This window comes from Jaculus jaculus, chromosome 7 (genome assembly GCF_020740685.1).
Source record: "Jaculus jaculus isolate mJacJac1 chromosome 7, mJacJac1.mat.Y.cur, whole genome shotgun sequence".
In the NCBI taxonomy this organism is placed as follows: domain Eukaryota; kingdom Metazoa; phylum Chordata; class Mammalia; order Rodentia; family Dipodidae; genus Jaculus; species Jaculus jaculus.
Genome location: NC_059108.1, coordinates 150,354,131 through 150,375,524, shown reverse-complemented (window position 1 = coordinate 150,375,524; position 21,394 = coordinate 150,354,131). Strand labels below are relative to the sequence as shown.

The 21,394-nt window shown below is 56.8% G+C and overlaps 1 protein-coding gene across 1 annotated transcript in view; it reads right to left on the bottom strand.

Moving 5' to 3' along the window:
- Nucleotides 1-20,375, bottom strand: part of Ccdc85c (coiled-coil domain containing 85C) — a 77,590-nt gene extending 57,215 nt beyond the window's left edge. The window contains exon 1 of the mRNA XM_045154158.1: nucleotides 19,562-20,375. Coding sequence (XP_045010093.1) covers nucleotides 19,562-20,375 — 814 coding nt within the window. The remainder of the gene's footprint in view (nucleotides 1-19,561) is intronic.
- Between the last annotated feature and the right edge of the window lie 1,019 nt (nucleotides 20,376-21,394).

The window sequence follows — 21,394 nt, the reverse complement described above, 5'->3', positions numbered from 1 at the left end:
ATCCCAACACTGGAAAGGTAGAGGTAGGAGGATTATTGTGAGTTCAAGGCCATCCTGAGACTACATAGTGAATTCCAGGTCAACCTGGGCTAAAGTGAGACCATACTTAGGGTGAAAGAAAACATGAGGAAACAAGCATGCAAGCCAGTTAGGCTACTGACCCGGCCTGGGCTAAGGCTAGAAGCCTGCCCACTCATCATCCACCTCATTCTATCCCTCTACTCTGCAGCTTACAGGGGATGAGAACACGGAAACCCAGGCTCAGGCCCCTATGACAAGCCACACACACACACCCAAATGAGCCACATGGGCAGGGCTGGCCCCATGGTCTCAGCTTCGAATTCCTGCAAGAGCAGACACCTTCCAGGAACTCAGTGGGACCTGAACAGGAAGCAGCAGGCCCAGCCCCAGGGACCCGGAAGGAAGGGGAGCCAGGCAACGAGCTCAGGGCTGACACTGAAGCTCAGCAGGTCTGGCCCTCCGTGCAGGGCCTCCAGTGCTCAGCAGCCACTCCCGGGGTTACCCTGAGGACAGCAATGCCACACCAGTGATAGGCTACACTGCCATTCTAAGATTTCAAGGAGCAGGGGCTGACGAGGCCATGGGGCACAGCCTCAGCCAACACTGACTCAAAGCAGTCCACTGAGGAAAAAGGAGGACTTCGCAGACACTCTTGGGAGAGGGTGTCTGGAAAAGTGGCAAGAGGTGAGGAAGCATGTTGGTCAGGCAGAGCCTCCAAGTGAGGGAGAAGGGCTGGGCAGGGCGACCCTGGCAAGGGCACAAGAGAACATCAGGGCTCGGCAGTGTTCAGGAAGTGCCGGGTCTGGCCAGAGAAGTTTCTGAAGGAGTGAGAGTGCAGAACGGGAAGGGAGGGGAGTCAGGGGCAGATGGCCTCCAACTCTATTCCCAGGCCCTGCCCTGGACGCTGAGGCCAGGAGCCCCGGCAGAGGGTGGGGCTGTGTTTCAGGAAGGGCAGAGTGAGGGATGAGGCGGCCATCCTGGAGGCAGAGGCAGTGGAGATGAGAGCAGAGGGCGGGAGTAGGCATCAGCATGAGACGTGGCGCGGGGGGGGGGGGGGGGGGGGGGGGCCACAGTTACATTCATTGCCCCAAAGGGGTTCAATCTGAGCTGCCCAGCAGGGAAGGAGAAAGCGAACCCTAGGCAAGACGGGGTGGCAGAAGCAGGACAACCCATCACCCTAGGGGCAGACCAGCAGCTACACCACACCACGCTGGTCAGCCCAGTCAGCCGCTGTCAGGACCTTTCTGCCTGGGTGCCTGGGTGCAGCCCCCAAACATCAACAGGTTACTCCTCCTGGGAGAGAGTGGCCAGACAGGACAGGGGTACAGCCGGGGGTCTGGGATGGTACACCTCCTCTCTTTCCATTCCCTGATGGGGCTGGAGACCAGCCTCTAGCGGGCAGAAAGCCATGGCCTGGGCATGGATCTGCCCGCCGTGGCGGGGCACCCGCTGACCCCAGCCTAGGAGCTGGAACAATGGTGCCTTTTGTTCCCAGGTTCCCCATTGTGTCTGATTCTCTCGCCTGCCCGAGCCAGGGCCAAAAGAGGATTTCTAGGCAGGGGAAATTTCTGAATGGGTTCACAGAGAAACATCCTGTTGGTAGGACCTGCTGCTCCTGGCCTTCCCTGAAAGGCCACAAAGCAGGGAGGGGGACCCGGATCCTTTGTAAGTAGACCTGGAAGCACGCAGCCAGTTTAAACCAAATGACCTCTGCACTGGTTCAGAAAAGGTTGTTCAGGGGCTGGAGTGGTCAGTGGTAGAGGGCATGCTTGGCAGACGCCAGGCCCCGGATTCCATCCCTAGCAGACAGACAGAAGCATACATACAAACATCATTCAAAAAGGAAAAGAAAGAAAAATCACACACACACACACACACACACACACACACACACACACACACACACAGCTGTTAACCCTAAACTCTGCTTTCTTCCTCATTACCACAGATCACCGCACTTCAAGTCCTCTGGTGCTTCTCCCGACGAGCTCCAGCACATGTGAGGGTACCTGAAAAGGTGAGGCCAGAACAGGCGAGCAGGGAGCACCAGCACCGCCACGCTCTGCCCTCCTTCCTCAGGCTGCAGTGGGTGGACGTGGATGTGGACGTGGACGCTGTGTTCGTGTAGGCGCAGCCGTTTTGAGCCAGTGGTGAGCAAGGGATGCCTGGAGAGGCCTGTGTGTCTACAGAGCCATGGCCGTCCACAAAAGAGGGTGTCGGGCCTGCCTGCTGCCCATTTCGTCAGGTTGGCTAGCTATGACCCAAGATGCTGACCTCTAGAGGATTTCCAGGGAGGGTGTCTCAGTGGGCTCAGAGGAAAACATGCTGTCATCTAAACAAGTGGCCTTCCCTGAAAGGCCACACGGTGGGGAGGGGAGCTGGACCGTTGCATCTGGCCCCTTACCTCAGGGGCAGCTCCTCTTCTGACCACGTGACATGCCTGGAGGTGGCCTGTCTACATGACAAGACAAGAAAAAGGACACTTAAAATGATACGTAGCAGAGTAGTCATCCCCAGTGTGCGCCTGTGAAAACAGGTGGGAGTAAACACTAAGGATCCCATGTGGAGAAATTCACTCTTTAAAAACTGTGCCTTCGATAAAATCCCACCAAGAAAAAAAGGGACATGAGGTAAAAACTAAATAAATCTGAATAGTCCAGGGCCTGTAGCTGACACTATGGGATCTGTATTGGCTCGTTCGCTGTCACAAACCCACCACACTACTGTGAGATCTAATAACAGAGATAACAGTGGGACTGGGCATAACGCTGCTGGGAATGCCTGGTACCATCATCTCAATTCCTCCGTTGGTCTAAAAGCTGCTCTGAGAAAAAAAGTTTATTTTTTAAACTGTATACAAAAAAAATCTATTGCATGTCATAAAATCTCATATTCCACCAGAGACAAAAGTGCCAGGTTGGTGTGCTGGCTTTGATGACACACTATGATCGCCTGACATGTCACCACTTGGGGAGATGGGGTGGGGCACCCAAGTACACGCAATTTGTCTGCAGTCCCACGGGTCACCATGACCAGAGCTCAGGTACAAGGGCCTCTCTCCCAACCCCCTGAGATGACAGCCTCAGAGTTCTAACAAGGGAAGCCAGTCAGCCCGCATTTGGAGCCCACCAAGCAGGTTGATGGAAACATGGCCACCCCAGCCCACGGCCAAGCACAGCAGGAGGTGGGCAAGACCGAGAGTGGCGGTCCCTTCTGCCCTGGACGCGTCCTGCAGCTAGAAGAGGCGCTCAAGACAAAGGGGTCAGTCTAATAGACAACAGGTACACAGAAGAAGATTCTTTCTGGGACGCCCTCCCACCCTGGGTGACGCCCACACCAAATGGTAACAGTTCGGGAAGGGAATGGGCCTGGGCTGCAAGGACCATCGGGGGTCCTACAAATAACGCCCCATGGAGGGAGCACCTGGCCATGGCCTCGTGGTAAATCACTGGCCTCAGAAAACAGACCAGGCCCCTGGCCCCTCCCACACCGCAGACAGCCAACTCATAAGATGACACCAAGCCCCATCTGTCTCCCTCAAACAGGCAAACGGGACGCAGCCTGGGGGCTGAGAGACCATGCCGTCAGCAGGCACCAGGGGTACACAGGTCTCATCTGTCATTAATGTCCTTTCCAGCGGGTGGCCTGGCCACCAGAGGCAGCCTGACCCAGAACTTTTAAGGTCTACGGTACTGAGCCGCCTAACTCCATTCCCACGGGCGGGTCACTGAGGCACGGGGGCTCGGGGCACCTGCCAGAGGCCCACACCTGGGAAGTCACTCCAGCACGCTAGCGGAGCCGGGAGTAGAGAGGGGGAGAAAAATCCCACGGACGCTCACGCCCACATTCGCTAGGCCAGCGCAGGCAATGGATCTTGCTCCTGCAGCCCTTCATTGGCAAGAGCGTGCACGTTTGGAACGAAGGCCCTTCACACATGGCCTCCTCAATCTGTGCTGCCGGGACGACGCCGAGAGGAACGGTGGTGTGCGCGCGGAGGAGGGCTGCTCCTTCCACCACCGGCGCACGCGCTGCTGCCTTCAAGGCCCCTGACCAAGGGGAGGTGTGTCGTGGGCAAAGGCCCACATCACACCCTGTAACACAGGGCTTTGCCGGCTCCTGCAGGTGGGGTGAGGCGACTCCAACAGCAGTAACACTCAGGAGCCAAAACCAAGGTCCCCTTCCCTTCCCCACAACTTCCCCGCCAGGCCTGCTGCAGGCTGCGTGCTCCCAGGGCACTAAAGGGGTGAAAACCTCAAAGGAGGAAAACAGGGGCTAAGGGGTCTGACCCTACACAGCCCTGCATCAGGAAAGCCTGGAGTTCCACACAGCTCCGTGGGTGACACCACCTCACTGCCCCTGGTCACTTGTGCCCCCACTTGTGCTGCAGCCCTCAGAGCCTGCTTTAGGTGCAACATTGGCAATCAGAATGGAAGTCTCACTCAAGGCCTAGGAACAAGCTATTATCTGTGAGTTTCCTTGTTGTTTTTAAAAATAAAAAAATTAAGAAGCAGCACACATGAATTTATCCCATGGCACATGGTATGGTCCTCAGAGATCTCTATGGGAAGAGTTCACTTCAGGTGGCAGAGGTGAGCCAGGGGAGGGGAACAGACCCCCTCGGTGCACCCAGCACCCCTTCCCCCTTCCAGATCTTCAGTAAGACCACACTGCCTGTCACTCACCAGATTCCCGGCTGGCTGGTAAAACTGCCCCACTCACCATTCCACAGGAAGTGGGTGCCATAGGGAATGCCTGGGTAGCAGAGACCACAGACACGGAGACCTGCCACCTCTGGGCAGCCACACTTCTCAGAGTGTGGTCAGGGGCGAGCAGCCCAGAAGAGCCTCCGTGTGTCCATGAGGATCTCCGTGTGTCCATTCAGTTCCCCCAAGGTTGCAAAAGTCCGCTTGTGTGCTCTGTTCCCCCTCCCCCTCTCCCTTGCCCCCTCCCCTACCTCGTCCAGGGGCACAGAAGTAGGCCACCGAAGCAGGTGGGCAAAGTCCAGCCTGGAGCCCCCACACAGGCAGCCACAGAAACATGCAGCACCGTCACCCCCCGGGAACAGTGCAGACCAGCACCCTGCTACACACCCGGAGCTCTGCCCGATGGCCTCTCCCTGCAAGGCCCCACAGCCCGCGCTCCCCAAGGCAAGACCACTGGCAGTCTTCTAGGTGCCAAGGCGCAAGTGACGAGGAATCCAGGGACAGGGCCATGTGGGTTGAATAACAAGCAGCCTGTGGGGGACAAGGGTCCTGCTTGGTTTCACTTTCCCTAGTTAGTCAACCAGAACCCAAAGATATTAGGTGGAAAACCCCAGAAATAATTTACACATTTTAAACTATGCATGGTTCTGGGCAGTGTGATGAAATCTCACGCCAAGCTGCTGTGTAACAAATCCACATTGCCCACAGCAGCCTCGCCTCTTCCCCAGAGTTCAGCGGGGCCTGGCGTTTTAGGTGTCTGTTAGGGTTCTTGTACTTCCCACAGATAAGAACCACTGTGCACAAGTACCTTTCAGAGTCAGAGGTCAGGCAGACGCTGGTCAGGGGTGGCCTCGGTCTTGGCCCTACAAGGTGCACAAAGGATTTTCTCTTTGCCTGCAGACCGCCCCTGCTGCTAGCAAGCCTCACAATGAGCCGAGCAACACCCAGTGCATGAACATTCAGCCAGAGAAAGGGAGCCTACAGACACACTCAAAAGTGGGCATGGCCACGCATGTCTACAGTCCCAGCACTCAGGAGGCAGAGGTAGGAGGATCACCCTGAGTTTGAGGCCACCCTGAGACTGCATAGTGAATTCCAGGTCAGCCTGGGCCGGAGTGAGACCCTACCTCGAAAAAACAAAACAGCAAATGAGGGCTGGGGTTAGGGAGACAGCTCAGTGAATAAAAATGCTTTCCATTTAAGCATGAGGATTCAAGTTCAGATCCCCAGTACCCAGGTAAAATGCTGGGCATGGCAGCAGAGGCATAGACAGGGAATCCCTGGGGTTACTGGCTAGCCAGTCAGCTCTGAGTTCAGTTAGACCCTGGCTCAATGAATACAGTGCAGAAGAACTGAGGAAGATACCTGACCTAGGCCTCCACATGTATACACACATGTGTGCACACACACTGGCCCCCACACAAATATATGCATACACATACACACAAACACACATACGGCATATATACCACACACATATACAAATGGACCCCCGCAAAATTTCAAAAGCAAGTGAGTGTCTCCTGTCTTCTGCTCTTGCCTGCTGGGGAACAGTCTTGGGGATTTCTCATGTGAGACCTGCAGTGGGGGAGCAGGGAAAGCACAGCTTCCATGGGGTAGGTGGTAAATGATCCCCTGGCCTGCCTGTGCTTCTGACTCAGGGTCAGACCATCCCCCATCCAGCTCCGCACTTGGAAGGTGACAGCCTCAGGCCAGAACTCAGCACCTCCCACTGCTGGTCCTTAAAGCCTGAAGCAAAAAAGAGTAGAGCCTGTCCCCACATCCAGGAGGCACTGGTATGGCTGGACAGGGAGAGGCAGAGCTGGGAGCAGCCATCCAGGTAAGGCAAAGAAAAGACCTGAGCTTTGAAACGCTTCCCAAGTTCCTCAGGGGTATCTGACCACCAGGGAGGGATCTGATCTAACCACTTCAACTCACTGAGGCACAAGGAACTTACAGAAAACCCAAGGCAGAAATAAACCCACCAGGAGAAAGAAGCTGGGAGGGGGGAAAGCAGAGGTTTGTATGAAAATACATGCTTGGGCTGGAGAGATGGCTTAGCGGTTAAGCGCTTGCCTGTGAAGCCTAAGGACCCCGGTTCGAGGCTCGGTTCCCCAGGTCCCACGTTAGCCAGATGCACAAGGGGGCGCACGCGTCTGGAGTTCGTTGGCAGAGGCTGGAAGCCCTGGCGCGCCCATTCTCTCTCTCCCTCTATCTGTCTTTCTCTCTGTCTCTGTCGCTCTCAAATAAATAAATAAAAAATTAAAAAAAAAAAAATACCTGCTTAATGCTAAAGTCCTCCGAGACACACAGACGATCTTGGGAAAAAGGTGCACGCGGTATCACCAGGATGACCTTGGAGGACAGGAGGGGTGAGGGGGCACAGATCTTACCGGATAACAGGCTTCGGCCAGACCCACTGGGGAGTCCAGGATGCCCAGCCATCCTGGGAGACCTGGACACTTTACCACATTTCCCCCTAGGTTTTGTGTGGAGTTTTTCTACCCATGAGCATGCAGTTACGTTGAGTGCCATTTTTTATAAAGCCTCCATCAGGAAACTCACTAACTACTACTGGGGTTCTAGGTCTTTTCTGAGCCACAGGCCTTGGATGAGAGCTGTGGGTTATGTCGTCAGGAAAAATGAACGATGCGCAATCCTTTCAGGCGCTGCAGGCGGCAGTCCCAAGCCTGCTGTGCCTCTTCTCTCCAGGGAAAAGGTCCCCTGAAGACACACCAACTGACAGGCTACAGAGGCCACCGAGCACGGTCGGTACAGACAGGCCAAGCGTGACTGGTGCAGCAGGGACAACCCCCAAAACCAGAGGAGCAGGCCAGGAGGCTAAGTTTCCCTGACCATGAGGACCCAAGGAACATTTCACCCCACTCCTGCTCAACAGAAACAAGAGGCCTTTTCATTCATGCAGGAATCCCACAATGTCCAGACCCACACATTGCGCGGCAGGCCACGAGGCCCACAGCCGGACACGTGGGGGCAGAGGGAAGGGATGGGAACCGAGCAGGTCAAAGGGGCGCTGGGGACACCAGCCACAGGCCACTCTGCAGGAGCTGCTCCACCTGCGTAAGCCTTAGCCTGCCTGTCAGCAGGAGGAATTTCCACCCGGGGCAGCAGTGCACCAGGTTCACAGGAAACCATGAGGCTAAGCAAGACATGCCCTCAGGAAAGAAGGACCAGCAAGAGAATGGAGGCCTGACAGGTGGCATAGAGTGCTAAGGGTCCCTAGAGCCAGTGACACCAAGGACCCCTCCCCTCTGAGCCTCCCACCCCCCCACCCCCGCATCAACACTACCATTTCATGTACAGAGTAAGAGCTTTCACATGACTCCCAACCCACTGACTCGGGGAAGCCCCAACTATCATTAACACCTTTCTCTAGGTGAGGTCAGCATCCCACACACACGTATACACTACTAGTCCAGTCTCTCTGCGCTATGTCACTGGAATCATACCAATGTCACCCTGACTGCCCATCCCCCCCAACACACACATTATCAGCTCAGTGCAATGAGGAGGCGGGTGGGGGGGTGCAGGCCCCGAGCCAGAGCCCCAGGTGTGGCGGGTAATGGACTCATCACCAGAGATGGCTGGCATAATGGCCTGCAGCTGGACCCAGGCAGCTCATTTAACCCCAAGGGGCACCTGCACACTTGCCAGTCTCAGCCGTGGCTGCTGCAGGAAATCAACGGCATCGGGGACAGCAGGAAGGAAGGTGCACTCTAAGCTTGCGGTGGTGTGGCGAGGGCAGGTCTTCAGCCTGTCCAGAAAGTGGGGCCAGGCATGCTGCTGGCCTGTGTCCACCCCACCCCACTTTAGCCCTCTGGTTTACAAGGTGTTTGATGTTCTGATGCCACACTCTTTCTTATTGGCCTCAGCTGGGGGAAAGGAGTTGGCGGCTGGGAACAGGGGGCTGGGCTCTGCAGAAGACCTCCTGGAGCTCCTGCAGACGTGTGGACCCTCACGCTCTATGGTTTATGGCCACCAGCCATCTCCTGCATGTGGGCAGGTCTGGCACCTACCACGGCGGAGAATCTGACATATCCCACGGACATTGAGTGGACACGGGCCACATGTCACATATCCCGTGGCCTGTCTACCTTGAGAGACAACCTAAGCCTCTGTGGAAGGCTGGCAACCTGGAGGCAGGAGAGAGCCGCCGTGGGAGGACCACTGAGTGCACCGTCACAGCAAGGAGACTCGGAGCCAGACCTCCAGGGCCCAGGATGGGAAGTCACTGAGTCCAGCAGGGAGGTGGCTGGAGTCCCTAACACCAAGCTCATGTCATTTTGAGGGCAGGGGAAAATCACAGGCCTCAAAAAGAGCTGCCTAGGCACCCTGTCCTACAGAACTCTGTCAAGGATGGGCTGTTCTTTCCTTGCTATCATATCAACAAGATGCCTAAGCAGCTGAGAAGCACTGTTCCATGTTACCCAAAGATATAATTAAGCTGGAATGAAGTGGTCTCGTGGCAAAGGGGGACAGCTCAAGGCCATAACCATGAGACCTGGAGGTCAGACTGGCCATGGGTTAGGTAGGCAGAGAGTGAGGTGACACAGGTGAGTCAAGGACCCAAACCCAGAGCACAGGTGGCCTGAAACATCTGGAAACCTGAGCCCATGGACCAGGGGTCAGGGCTAGAGAAAGACTGGGACCCGGTGGCTGAAGAGAGGGCTATAGCTACCAACGGGAAGGGGAATGACTGGCACACCCCTGGGCTCCAGAAGACAGCCAGTCACAGGGGATGCCACACGATACTGGGAAGAGGCCACTGGCTGAAGCCACCTTTCCTAGGGCCAGCTGCAAGGAACAACGGAAATTCAGGTCCATGGAGAAGGGAGGGGGCCCAGGGGCAGAATGGTAGAAGGGCGAAGGTTTGTTTTATTGCTTCAGAAAAGGAAACATGAGCCTATTGACAGGAGAAAAAAAAAAAAGAGGCTGGAGAGAGAAGCCCGAAAGGAACAAGAGAAAGGAGACAATGGTGGGGGGCACAGCAGGGGCTGCCCTAGGGGGACAGGAAGGGAGCTAGGCCCTGCCAGCCTGGACAGAAGGCACAGGAGAGGAAGAGCCTGCTTCTGAAAGCTCTGCCCTAGCACAAAAGTGGGGTGTGCATTCTGCAGAAAGCATGAGAGATAGAAAAAGGAGAGAAGGAGGGCATGGGAAAGCCTCCTATTGTCCCACCCGCTACTGCGAGACGTTAAACAGCCGGGAAATGGAGCCTTGGCCCGGGCAGCGTGGCCGGAACCTGCCACAAAGGGCCACTCCCAGAGCGGGCTCATTAGGGAAGGCGGCGGCGCTGCGAGCAGTGGCAGGCGGGTGCATTCAGGGCGATCACACAATCAGGCCCTTGTGGCAGGCAGGGCAGCAGAGTGCTCGCTGGAGCCTCTGATTCCTAGACAAGAGCAGGCCTCCTTCTTGCCTTACAAGCTGGGAGCCAACCGACCGGGAAGACAGATTTGGGGAGACAAAGAGATGCGTCCCCTGACAGTGGATGATCTATTTTTGGAAATGGGTCGGCTTGTCTCAGTGGCTGCCGTCTCCGAAACTCGCCCTGACTGCAGTGGTGCCCTGAACACAGCCTAGAAGCACCCCCTCCACCCTCCTCTCCAGGGCGGAGCGTCGGGGGTGGGGCACAGCTGGCCAGCAGGAGTGCTCCTGGGGAGAGAGGGGCAAGTCAAGCAGGACAGGGCCAGGGTCATCGCTGGCTTTCTGCCACAGCCTGCAAGCCCCCAGCTGGGGCGCACTAAGCAAGCCCCTGCGAACCCTCGCAGCTCGGGTCAACGACATAGACAACATGAACTGGCCTGTTTCTCCCTTACTGCTAACGTGAACTGACATCCACCTCCCCCCTGGCCTGCGGACCCGGATGTCCCACTGTGGGCCAGAATCCTCCTGGGCAGACAGACTGATGAGTCCCAAATCACTGACCCCTGAGGGCCTCACAACTCTTCTCCAAGGGGCTTTCCACATGAGCTGTGGCTGACCACAGAACCAAGAGGCCTCAGCAGCCACCATGGGCACCAGCTCTAAGACTAAATCCAAGTCTTTTCAATTCAAAAGTGAAACAAGGGATGGAGAGAGTTCAGCGGTTAAGGTGCTTGCCTACAAAGCCTAAGGACCTGAGCTCAATTCCCTAGTGCCTACATAACACCAGATGTACAAAGTGGCACATGCATGCGGAGTTTTGCAGTGGCTACAGGCCCTGGCACGCCCATTCCCCCCCTCATAAAAAAAATGTTTTGGGGGGCTGGAGAAATGGCTCAGTGGTTAAGGCGCTACAAAGCCGAAGGACCACGGTTCAGTTCCCCAGGACCCGTGTAAGCCGGATGCACAAGGTGGTGCATGCATCTGAAGTTTGTTTGTAGCAGCTGGAGGTCCCCGCATGCCCATTCTCTCCCTCTCCCTCTCCCTCCCTCCCTCCCTCCCTCCCTCCCTCTCTCTCTCTCTCTCTCTCCATCTCCCCCCTCCCCCTGCCTCTCTCAAATAAATAAATATAAAAATTAAAAATATTTTAAGAAAGTAAAACCAAAATGCAGCCAGGTGAGGAGCCACTGATAAAAATAAAGAGAGTAGCCGGGCATAGTGGCACATGCCTTTAATCCCAGCATTTGGAAGTCAGATGTAGGAGGATTGTTGAGAGTTCGAGACCAGCCTGAGACTACATAATGAGTTCCAGGTCAGCCTGGGCTACAGTGAGACTGTACCTCGAAAAACCAAAAGTAATTTTAAAAACTTAAGGGAGTGTTTCTTAGCAACTATTAGAGGAAGACAGAGCTGCACAAGTGGCCACGGCCACGGTGGCAGCTTTCATTTGCTGAAGTAGCTGAAGACCGTGGCGCCAAGGGTGGCAAATGAAAACGAAATGTAAGGTGTGTAAGTGTCTCGGCCACTGCCTACTTTAAAATAGGAGAGGGGAGCTCCCAGCCTTCCTCCCAGGGCCCTCAATCAATGTCTACCTAGCACATGCCGGAAGACTCTGCCCTCGGGAGAGTCAGGGCATGGCGGGGAGACCTCAAGGGTGAGCAGAGGCCACCTCCACCCCAGCTAACTGGCACCAAGGATGGAAGCTCAGTGTTCTCTCGCCCTAAAATTGGCGCCTCATCCTTTAAGCAGAGGTGATCGATCAGATAGTGGGGGACAGTAATTCCATCAGGCCCAAGAGGAGGAGAGGGGCCAAGGTAGGCACTCAGTATCACCAGTACCAGACAGTCACCATCTCAAGGCCCTTTTGTGGTCACAGGCAGCCCCAGAGGCCATTGCTGATGGGAACCAATCAGACAATAGGCCAAACTCTGGTTTGGGTGTATAGGGAGAGAATTTAAAAAAAAAAAAAAAAAAAACAGAGCTGGCAGCATCACTCGTGGGATGGGCAGGAGCAGTCAGAGAAAAGGGCACAAGCCACCTGGTCTCAACACAGACCATCCTTCAGAGAGGAAAGTGAAGGCCCGGGGAGACACAAAGGCTGCACGTGGTCAGGTCACAAGTCACTCAAGCCTCTGGCTCCATCTGCATTATTCAACCCACAAGACAGCATTAGAGCTCACTCTGGGGACCCCAAGACCCCCAACTGTGAAGACATACCCACTGCGGGAGCCTACCATGCTGTCATCAAGCAAGGGATGGGGTTGCTGCAGACAGCCTACAAAAAGATTTCACTTGCAGGGCTGGAGAAATGGCTTAGCGGTTAAGGCATTTGCCTGCAAAACCAAAGAACCCAGGTTCCAATCCCCAGGACCCACATAAGCCAGATGCACCAGGTGGCACATGCGTCTGGAGTTTGCTTGCAGTGGCTGAAGGCCCTGATGCACCCATTCTCTCCCCCCACCCCACCCCCCGCTTCTTTCCCTCCCTCTCAACTTAATAAATAAAATAAAACAAGATTTCACTTGCAGAAACTGATCAGAGCCCAAGGGAAGGTCCAACCCACGGGCAGAAAGGAGACAGAACAGACTTCACGGGCATTCCCTACCAGCTGGGCCCATATTCTATCCTGAGCCCTAGTCCTGAGTCCCTGGTTTCTATCATCCCCTGCAGCTAATGTGCCAGGCCAACCTGGCCTACGCTGGCTGCAGCCATTCTTAACTGCCCTCTCAACCCACAAAGCCATTTTAGCCAGTTTCAATCAGGCCTTCTCTGGGCTCCCAGCACACCTACCGAACCCAAGAACCAGCCCAGGGCACTTCTGTGACAGAAGCCTGGTTAAGGAGTGGGACAACCGAGTGTCTGCGGGCAGCACAGGGTTCGGGGTCAGAGTATCTGTGCTCCTGGACCTGTCTCCATCCTCACCCTGTCTGTGTGTGACCTGGTGTGACCTGTCTCGCTCCGAGTCTGCTCCTCAGCAGAAACGAGGAATTCCTAGAGCCGGGCATGGTGGCGCACGCCTTTTAATCCCAGCAGAGGTAGGAGGATCGCCAAGAGTTTGAGGCCACCCTGAGACTACATAGTGACTTCTACATCAGCCTGAGCTAGAGTGACACCCCACCTCCAGGGGGTGCGGGGGGAGAGCCACTGCCAGTAGAACTGGAAAACACAAGCTTTATACTCAGTGAGAGACTGTCCTAAGGAACTGATGCAGAAGAGCAATGGAGGACACTGACATTCTCCTCCTTCCTCAGGACGCAAGTGGCACAGGGCACGCACATCTGCATAAGCATGTGCATATACCCTACACACACAAAATAAATAAAACAATACCCACTAAACGTTTTAAAAGAACAGGCGCTTGTCCCTGGATGACACAATTGTCCACCTACAACCTTCTACCTGTGGAGGCAAGACATATGTGACAGTGACCAGTGCCGGGGGGTTGCTTAGGTAAGAGGCACATCGCATGCTTTTAGCAGAGGACTTTGCTCCTCTGGTCCAAAACCTTTGGGGAAGCCACTGGGAGCTCCCTGTCTTCATGCTTCAAGGAGATGGAAACTAGCTACCCCCGGATCGAAGGCCCAGGGCAGCCCAGCACAGGACGCACACACTGAGCCCAGCAGGAGTTTGGACGGTCACCTTAATGATTCTGTAAGCAAGGATAAAACAAGTGCCTCCCACGCATGCTACCTAACCTAAGACCGCTTCAACAGCTCAGGACCACCTAACAGCTGAGGGTCAGAGATCCAAGAAGTTCGGGTAGGAGCTGGGGACCAATCATCGGGCAACATGTGAGCCCACAGAGACAGTTCTTTTGACTGTCACAGAGTCTTGACCACCATGGAGGCCCTGAGCTTCCTGCCCCTGGCCTTGGCCCAACCTACAGGACAGTCACCAGAGGGAAGCTTCTCAACTGCTACTCCCCAAGCTGGATGACACAGTCACCCCGCAGAGGCCCCAAGATCCTGAGTGTAGCAGATGCTCATTAAACACCAGCTTATGTTTCCCTTCCTGTTTAAAGGGCGCGTTCTGTCACCACTCCCAGCTGCCCTCACGACTCACCTTCCTGTCGGACAACTCTCCCCTGGCACAACCAAGATTCCCAGAGCTGCATGGGCGTCCACGTGCCCCACCTTCACCTGTGTCCAAACACTGACCTCACGCCTCCACTAATGGAGGACTTCCCAGCTCCTGAGGCACTCAGTCCATCTGGACCACTCTCCTTTGCAGGCACGGAAGACTGAGTCACTAGAACTTGGGGCTCCACACTGCACAAGCCCCCGCCCCCTAAGGGTTACTTCACCCCAAGCAGGCTCTTAACACCAAGCTCCACAGCCCACTTCCGGCTCTCACACATCTGTTCCTTCCCACCTGTCTTCCTTCTATTCAACTGGACAAGGATTTCATGGTTCTGAGACAGGGCTGGGCATGCTGGAATCCACTCACATGCATAGATCAGAGTTCCCTACTCACACCCCAAGGAGACAAATCCCAAGTCTCAGCATGAGATAAAGGAATCCGGACCAAAAAGTAGAAGGTCACAAACTCCATCTTTTAAGGCCCAGTTCTAAAAGCAGGTTATCACTGCCCTTAGGATATAGGTGAGGCAGCTGAGGCCTAGAGGCTCAGTAAGCCACCAAGGTCACAAGAGAGGGTAGAAGGCTAGAGGTCACCCAGGGTCTGGGCCACAGAGCCAAAACCCTGCCCGGCAGGCTGCACAGGCCCTGTGCATGCGTAGTGATGGCTGTGCCAGCCCTGAGGAGGGGTGTTCTGGTCTCTCACTCTCTTTTCTCTCAATCAAAAGGCTGGTAATTAGCAGAGGCCAGTAAGTTAAAAAGGAGACATAAAGGGAAGAGAAAGGAAGGGAGGAGGGTACTTAATTGGTTGGTATTATATATATGTAAGTACAATGATTGAGATGGGGAGGTAATATGATGGAGAATGGAATTTCAAAGGGGAAAGTGTGGAGGGGGGTATTAACATGGGATTTTTTTAATAATTATGGAAAATGTTAATAAATTTTGTGAAAATAAAAAAAAAATTTAAAAAAATGGCTGGTAATGCTTTCCACCTTGCAGATGAGAAAACAGAAGCTCCCCCAGTTCAGGAACACGGGCCTAGTGTGGAAAACTCCCAGGCACCAATAGCAAATATGAGCAGGGGCCTTTCTTTGCAAAGCACGCTGGTCCTGGGCCAATATTCCCAGAAGTTCAGAGGCCTGATAGGCGAGATGGTCTTGGTGAGGTGACCACTGCAATGGGAAGCCAGCACAGAACTCAGGACCGTAAGAAGATGCATAGGGGGTAGGGGCACCTCTGCAGAGAGAAGGGCTTCATGCGGTGGGGGAGGGGTGCTCAAGTGTGTCTCAGCGTAGCTCCCTAGGAAGAGCCAAGGCTTCGCTGCCCGTGTTTTCACCCACAGCTGGGTAGCAAGCACATGCCACTAGCTGGGGCTGCTGACAAAAGAGCCCAAGCCCTCTATGACTGAGAGGGAATGCCTCTTTAGCCTCAGTTTCCCAGAGCCAAGGTCTCCCTCCTGGAAGTTCTGAGTAAGTGTGACAAGCTGGTGGGTCACATGCCTATGAACTCCTCAGGGCTGTACTCTGGTCTGCCTGGCCCTGAGAGACCAGGGGGACCCTCAGGAGTGAGCAAGGCTGGCAGGACAGGGAAGGCTGCTGTAACCGCCCATTATCTCCCCGACCTTTGCTCCCGGATGATGGGGCTCAGGAATGGCTGGGGCTGGCTCGCCAGGTTCGGTGAGCCTGGAAGCCTCCTGCAAAAACAGACCTAGTCACAACCAGCTAGCCCTGTCTTTTTAAAGGCCCAGACCACCCCCACTCCACCCTCCCTTTTAAGCCAACAAAGCCCCAAGCAGGAGAACAAACTCAGCTCATTTTGTGATGCTCAAAAATTTAACCCCAACATGAAACTCATTCACAGACTAGCTGGAGAACAGTGAGCCATTGGGACAGCAGAAGAACGCTGAAAATCCACATATTCATTCTCTTTCTCTCCCTCCCTCTCCCACCCCCCTTCCTGCCAGGCAAATGCTCTACACCATTGGGCTACACCCCCACCTGGAAAATTCTTTTGTGTGAAAATCACATCAGTGGGAGGGGGGCTGAATTTCTGATGTTAAAGCTGTCTCGGTGTGAGGAACTGCATTAGAGCGACAGCTCAGTATACCACAGGGCTGGCTTTGGTCAGCCACGCCTACCAAAAGCAGCCCAGTGAGGGAGAAGAGACCTACTTGCACATGCATTCCACAGGCCCACCAGCCAGGACTGTGTGGAATACAGACAGAAGCACACCTTGAGGGGCTGTGGGCCCGGAGGTGGGGCTCTCCAGGGAGGACTGCATGACAAAGCCCCAGGTTCAGCAGCAGGCACAGCCACCCATGGAGCTGGGACACTTTTGAGAGACACATCACCCACAAGCAGTTTTGTTCATGATGTTGTTGAGACAAGGTCTCAGGTATCCCAGGCTGGTTTCCAACTTGCCATGTAGTAGAAGATAACCTTAAACTTCGATTTTGTTGTTGTTGTTTTTCAAAGCGGCATCTCGCTCTAGTCCAGGCTGACCTGGACTGGAACTCACTCTGTAGCCCCAGACTGGCGCAGAACTCATGTGATCTTCCTAACTCCGCCTCCTGAGTGCTGGCACTAAAAGCATACACCACCACACCTGGGTTTTCAACCTTAAACTTCTGATCTTCCTGCCTCTACTTCCCCAGTGCTGGAATGACAGGCTTGCCACCAGCTGGGCTGATGCCCAGGCAGTCTGGAAGAGAATCCAAGGTGTGCCTGGCAAGGCCCCATCTGAGGACTCCAGCAACTGTTGAGACCACTGTGGGCAAGGAGCTGACTTCACAGACACTGTGAGTTAAGAGCTCTGTGGCCTCACCTTCCCAGAAAAGGTGCAGGGAGGCCAAGTTAAGCAACCTGACCAAGAAGCATGAAGGAGTGGAGACTCAAACTCAAGATGGTCTGACCCACTGGGGTTATCAACTCTCTCAGCTCAGTGGTCACTGATAAGGAAGTGACACTTCCCAGCATGGGAGGAGGAGGACAAACCCAGGACAAGAATCAAGAATGGGGGGGGGGGGTCGCCTATATCACCTGATTAACAGTAAGTTTAAAAATGGAAACAGTGAGGGACACACGGCATGCCGAAGCCCTGGATGGGCCTGGGTGAGACTTCCCCGGGCAGTCTGAGCCCCTCTCTGGGTACGCACTCGCATGTCTATAATCAGGGATAACCCAGCAAGCCTGGCGTGAGGGTACGCCAAGACGAGGCACTGAAGCCCAAGCCCAGCATCTGACTCTGCTTTTGCCATCACCTGGGCAGTCTCATAGCTCAGCTCAGCCCTCACCCAAAAGAGGAAAAGCCCAGTTTCTAAAGGCCTTCTCCCGGTTTCCAGGAATTCAGCACACAGTTTAGGGAAAACATCCCAAGGCCACCCGCTGACTTTAAGAGACAAAACAGAACAATCCTGTGTGTCACTGAAATTTGTACTAACAATGCTGAGTTTTCATTTCACCTCAAAGCAACATTTTTCCGCCACAAATGTGCAGTGGTGCTCTTGCAAGTAGACTTGGAGGGATTCTGTAGGGAACCTGACACCTCAACCCCTTAGCCATGACCAGTGAGGTAGGAAAACCTCAAGTCTGGCTGGGTCCTTCACTCCTGCATTATTCACTAGTGCAACAGGAACTCTGAGCCAGGCCCAGCCCTCATCTCCTTGCACAAAATACGACAGACTTTTCCTGCAAATAGAGGACAGGAGCATGCCAGTGTCCTGCGGAGAATCACTCTGGCCAAGTGTCACTGGTGACGCAGCTGAAAACCAGAAACCTTTCATTTCCCAGCCACAGGACTGCAGCCATCCCCTCCTTTATGTTACACTTGGGAAAACCAAAGCCCAGAAAACTGACCTTCCCAAAGCCCCCAAGAAGATCCAGGCCAAAGGGGCTCTAAACAGCAGGGTGCATCCCCAGCAAATTAAACCAGGGAACCCTGAGCTGCTGGGGCTGGCTAAGGAGCCCGTGGGGGTGGGGGAAGAGGTGGATGCAGAGTTACAAAAAGAAACCTGAGTTGCAGTGGTAGATTGCTGATCAGTAACAAAATATCCTTCTAGCCCCAGTCTTGCCCTGAACTCACAAACTCTAGATGGCAAATAACAGGGAAAGCTGGTTCCCCAATCCTGCCGGTATAGTGCCCACCTGCCCCCACCTCAGCATACCTGCAGAGGCAGCTTGCCCTCCAAAGTGAGAAGAAACCATCAGTCCTGAGCACCAGCTGCTACTGTGAGGAATCCCAGTTTGTTTAAGGCCTCGATACATTGTGTCTGAGTAGAGAAAGGCTTTAAGGAGAAGAGACAAGGCTGGTCATTCTACACCCTCAAGCAAACAGATCAGGCAGTAGCAGGTGGCCGCAGCACTAGGAACCAAGCCTCCAAAAACTGTAAAGGAACAGCAGGCAGACTCCCACAGACCCCAGTGGGGAACGCCCACTACAAAGGGCCAACAGTAAGTGAGGGGAGAGGAGGAGAAGACAGTACTGACCTTCCAGAGGCCAAAGGTCCTCCCCACCTGCACCCTAGCCATAGATGACCACAGCACTTCCTGTAAGGCGATCAAGTGTACAAATCCCTTCTGGGACATTATCTCCACATCAAACCCATGAGGCAGGGGGATCAGCCTCTCCAATTCACAAATTAGAAACTGAGGCATGCAGAGAGGAAAAGCTAGAACCCATTCCCTCTGTAATATCCTTAGAGAAAATCCTAAGTCGGAGCAGCTGGATTGAAAAAGGTGTCTGGAACAGAAGTTGCAGGTCACAGACGGGAAACCAGGAAACCTCTTATCTTAACCCAGGGTGCTCTGGCACCACAGCCGGAGCTCCCGCCTCGGAGAGATAACAGCTTGGAAGGAAGCAGAGAAGGAATGCTGGCCACAGCACACACGTGGATGCTGCTTGGGCTTAAGGGGCGCCTGTTGCTACAGCAGGAGGGGAAATTAACTCAAGGGGACTGTCGCTGCCTCCCACTTCCACAAGAACTTCCCATTACCAGGTACTTTATCCCCCGCCCCAAGGGTGGGAAGAGGCACCCTCCAGAAACAGCAGTGTTGGGCACTCACTACTACTGACAACTTTTCTCCTGCAGTGCCTTCGGGCAGCGGACACTAACTGAGCAGTACTGGGACGCACGCCGTCACCTGATCGCAACACTACCGGTCAAAGCCTCGGGCAGGTGGGCACGGGATGCCCCCGCTGCGATGCCAGCGGCAGGAACGCGGCCCTGGAGAAGCGGCGCCGTCGCGCCCCGCCCCACCCCCCACACTAGCAGGGTGGCCAAAGGATTACCGCCTCTCATTACCCCGGGGCCCCTCGGAGACCCCAGCCCGGGGAGGGGGGAGCGGAGGAGGAGAAGGGGCTGTGGCCCGGCGCGGTCCTTACCGTGCAGGCCGTTGGGGATGCTTCGATGGTGCGGCGGCGCCGACAGGTCGTCCAGGGACCGACGCATGACCCCAGCCTTGCCGTCGGGGCCTTTGTGCGGCCCGGGGGGCAGCAGCGCGGGCGGGACGTGGTGATGGTGGTGGTGGTGGTCCGGGCTGCCGCCGCTGCCCGCGCTCGACGTGCTGCTGCCGTCGCCCACGTCGCGGGCCCCGGAGCCCGCGGCGCCGCCCGTCAGGGGCCCGCTCAGGCTGGCCTGGCTGTCGATGGAGCTGCGGGAGCCCGCGCCGCCGCCGCCGCCGCCGCCGCCGCCGCCCGCGGTCCCCGCCGCCGCCAGCGCCGCGCGCTCCTCGTCCAGCAGCAGCACCAGCTCCTTGAGCTCCAGGTTCTCGCGCAGCAGCGCTTCCTGGCGCGCCTCGAGCTCCCGCAGCTTCTGCTGCGAGCGGGCCACCTCGTGCCACACGGCGCCGGCCGCGTGGCGCCCGAAGCGCTGCCACTCGCGCGCCAGCTTGCGCCCCTTCTGCCGGTCGTCGTCGAGGAAGCAGCAGAGCTCGCGCAGCTCCTGGTTGTCGTCCTGCAGCCGCTGGTTCACGTCCTTGAGGCCGCGGATCTCCAGCAGGTGCTGCTGCAGCCGCCGGTTCACGTCGCGCATCAGGCCGCCGTGCTCCAGCATGAGGCCCACCTTCTCGCCCTCGGCGCGCCGCAGCCGCCGCGCCAGGTCCTCCTTGCTCCAGCGCAGCAGCTCCTCGTCCGCTACCTGGCTCAGCTCCTCCGACGCCGACGACGACGCCGCCGCCGCCGCCGGGGGCTTCGCCATGGCAGGGCCGTCACCGCGGCATCGCCCTCGCCCTGGCCGGGCCGTGGCGCTCCCCGCGCCGGGGCTTCGCTGGGCCGGTCGGCGCGCGCGCGCGGGCGGGCGGGGGACGGCGGGGGACGCGTGCGTCCTCACCCGGGTGCGCCTCGGGGGATGCGGACCCGGACCGCCGCTGCCGCTGCCGCCGGTGCGGAGACGGCGACCGTGCCGGGACGCTCCGGGCTCGGGGGGAAGCAGGCGCAGGCCCGCCCCCGGCCCAGCTCCGCGAGCCCCAGCGGCCCGGCCCACCCCGGGCGGGCGGGGAGGGGGCGGGGCGGCCGGCTCGGCCCCGCCTCCGGGGGTGGGAGGGCCGCCGGGGCGGGGAGCGGGCCGAGCTCCCCCGACGCAGTGCGCCCGCCCGCGCGCCCGGCACCCCGCCAGAGGAGCGCGGCGGCCGCAGTCCCGCCCTCGCGCGCGTCTGATTGGGCGTCGGCGGAGGTGTGCGGGGGGGCGGGGCGCGCGCGGGGGAGCCCGCCGACGTGGTCGCGTCCACCGGCGGCGTCCGCGCCCGCCGCCCCCCCGCCCGCCCCGAGCCCCACCCCCGCCCGGCGGCTCAAGTTTCTGCGCCGGGGAGGACGTGGCCTTGGCCAATCCCCGGGCTACAGGGCGCTTTTAAAATGCAGGTACGGCTGGGGGCGGCGGGGAACGGTGGGAAAGGTAGGGCCGGGCTTCCCTTAAAGGCGACGCACGCCAGTGGGAGCCGAGACCCCCCTCCCCGCGCGCGTACCTGGCCTCCCTTTCCCACCGCTCCCGTAAACAGATGTCCCCGCGGCGGGCGGCAGCTCCCGTTCCCCCTCCCGAGGGACCCCGATTTCAGCCGTGCGTGAGACCGGGAGGAACAATGGGACTCCGACGCGGGGGGTCGGGCAGGGCCGCTCTTTGTCCCTCTTGCAGCCCCCGAGCTCCTCCGCCCCCATCTCCACCCGGCTCCCGTGCCGCGGCGCCGCGGGTCCTCCCCAAGCCCCGGACTGCAGATCCGGCGC